Raw genomic sequence first — 1,769 nt, forward strand, 5'->3', positions numbered from 1 at the left:
ATTAGCATATCACATGAGCCAAATGCTGTTCCCCAACTTAGAATGTGATATTGCTATTTTGCAGGGAAAGTGTAAACCCTGTTCTGCAACACTGATGAAATAGAAGTATTCATAGATATTGTTTAACGTGGTCCAATAATTGAAACATAAAATAGATATCTTGTAACAGAACATTTTTAAAAGTCAAGAAAGATAAGAATTAGGCCTTGGAAAATAAATGACTGTGAAGAAAGATGAAAAGAGACTGGGGTGTCTCTGAAGACCCTGCTTAGAGACCCTGTCCTCCTTGCGGCAAGCGGCCATTGCCATGGAAACCGGAGCCGCAGGGCTATCTGTCCGGGATTGTGACGCCCAGATGGGAGTGGTGGGAGGAGACAGGAAGAGGGTGGTGGCCGATAGCTGGTCCTCTTTCTCCAACACCTAGCCTGAGACTTGGCGGCGCGGCTGCTATCCTGAACTAGCTTGGTAAGGGTTGTGTCCCAAACCAGCGTAGAGAGACCTCGGACCAGCCGCCTTGATGACAGCATCCGCGTCCTCCTTTTCATCATCTCAGGGTGTCCAGCAGCCCTCCATCTACAGCTTCTCCCAAATAACCAGAAGCTTGTTTCTCAGCAATGGTGTGGCCGCCAACAACAAACTCCTTCTGTCCAGCAATCGCATCACCGCCATTGTCAATGCCTCGGTGGAAGTGGTCAACGTATTCTTCGAGGGCATTCAGTACATAAAGGTGCCTGTTACCGATGCTCGTGACTCGCGTCTCTACGACTTTTTTGACCCCATTGCTGATCTTATCTACACCATCGATATGAGGCAGGGCCGCACTCTGCTGCACTGCATGGCTGGAGTGAGCCGTTCCGCCTCACTGTGCCTTGCGTACCTCATGAAATACCACTCCATGTCGCTGCTGGACGCCCATACATGGACCAAGTCGCGCCGCCCCATCATCCGGCCCAACAATGGCTTTTGGGAACAGCTCATCAATTACGAATTCAAGCTGTTTAATAACAACACCGTGCGCATGATCAACTCGCCGGTAGGTAACATCCCTGACATCTATGAGAAGGACCTACGTACGATGATATCAACGTAAGCCATCCCGGCCAGCCCCTGACATCTGCCATCGATCTTGCACCAAGACTGAACTTGAACACTGACATTTTGTTAGTAAAGAAAACCGGATGGTGCCTTGTTAAAGGGCAAGAAAAAAGGGAGGGGGTTGGAGTTTTGAACGTAGTAAGCCTTACCTTAATAGAATTAAATTCATGAAACATAAGATGGTGAAAATGTTTTTTATATTGTGAGGTCAAGCTATTGGGGCCTGGCTGGAACCAGGGTGGGGCAAGTAATGCTCAGCTCACATAGACCTGCCAGCAGCACCCAATACATGTGGCAGGCCTGGAATCCTGAGCCCTGCCAGAGGCTGACTAACCCAGGAGTGAATCCCCTAGAATCTCACCCGGTTCTTTCCAACCCAAAGTCAAAGCCTTAGACATCTTGGCATCCCTTGCACTTGTCCCAGTAAGTGCCAACCTAGTGGATAAGTGGCTTTCATTCAAGCTGTGCTCCAGGAGCTCTGGAGGAGTCTCAGGCTACCCTTGCCCACCTTGAATCACAGTGGCCCATCTCTGGTTTTCTAGATCGGATTTATACATTAGTTAAAAAAAAAAATTAGTTTTTTAAAAGACCATTCCACTCCATAAAGTTTAAAAATATTGTATTTTTTTGACTGCTGTACTTGATGGCAAGTTCTCAAGGTGTCTTTGGTGATC

General features: G+C 47.7%; 1 protein-coding gene across 1 annotated transcript; it reads left to right on the forward strand.

Moving 5' to 3' along the window:
* The first annotated feature begins 359 nt into the window (after positions 1-359).
* Positions 360-1,273, forward strand: DUSP21 (dual specificity phosphatase 21). Its single transcript, XM_003317434.4, has one exon. The coding sequence runs from the start codon at positions 518-520 to the stop codon at positions 1,088-1,090; it is 573 nt and encodes a 190-aa protein (XP_003317482.1). The 5' UTR covers positions 360-517; the 3' UTR covers positions 1,091-1,273.
* The last annotated feature ends 496 nt before the right edge of the window (positions 1,274-1,769 follow it).

The sequence above is a fragment of the Pan troglodytes genome, chromosome X (genome assembly GCF_028858775.2).
Source record: "Pan troglodytes isolate AG18354 chromosome X, NHGRI_mPanTro3-v2.0_pri, whole genome shotgun sequence".
NCBI lineage: Eukaryota > Metazoa > Chordata > Mammalia > Primates > Hominidae > Pan > Pan troglodytes.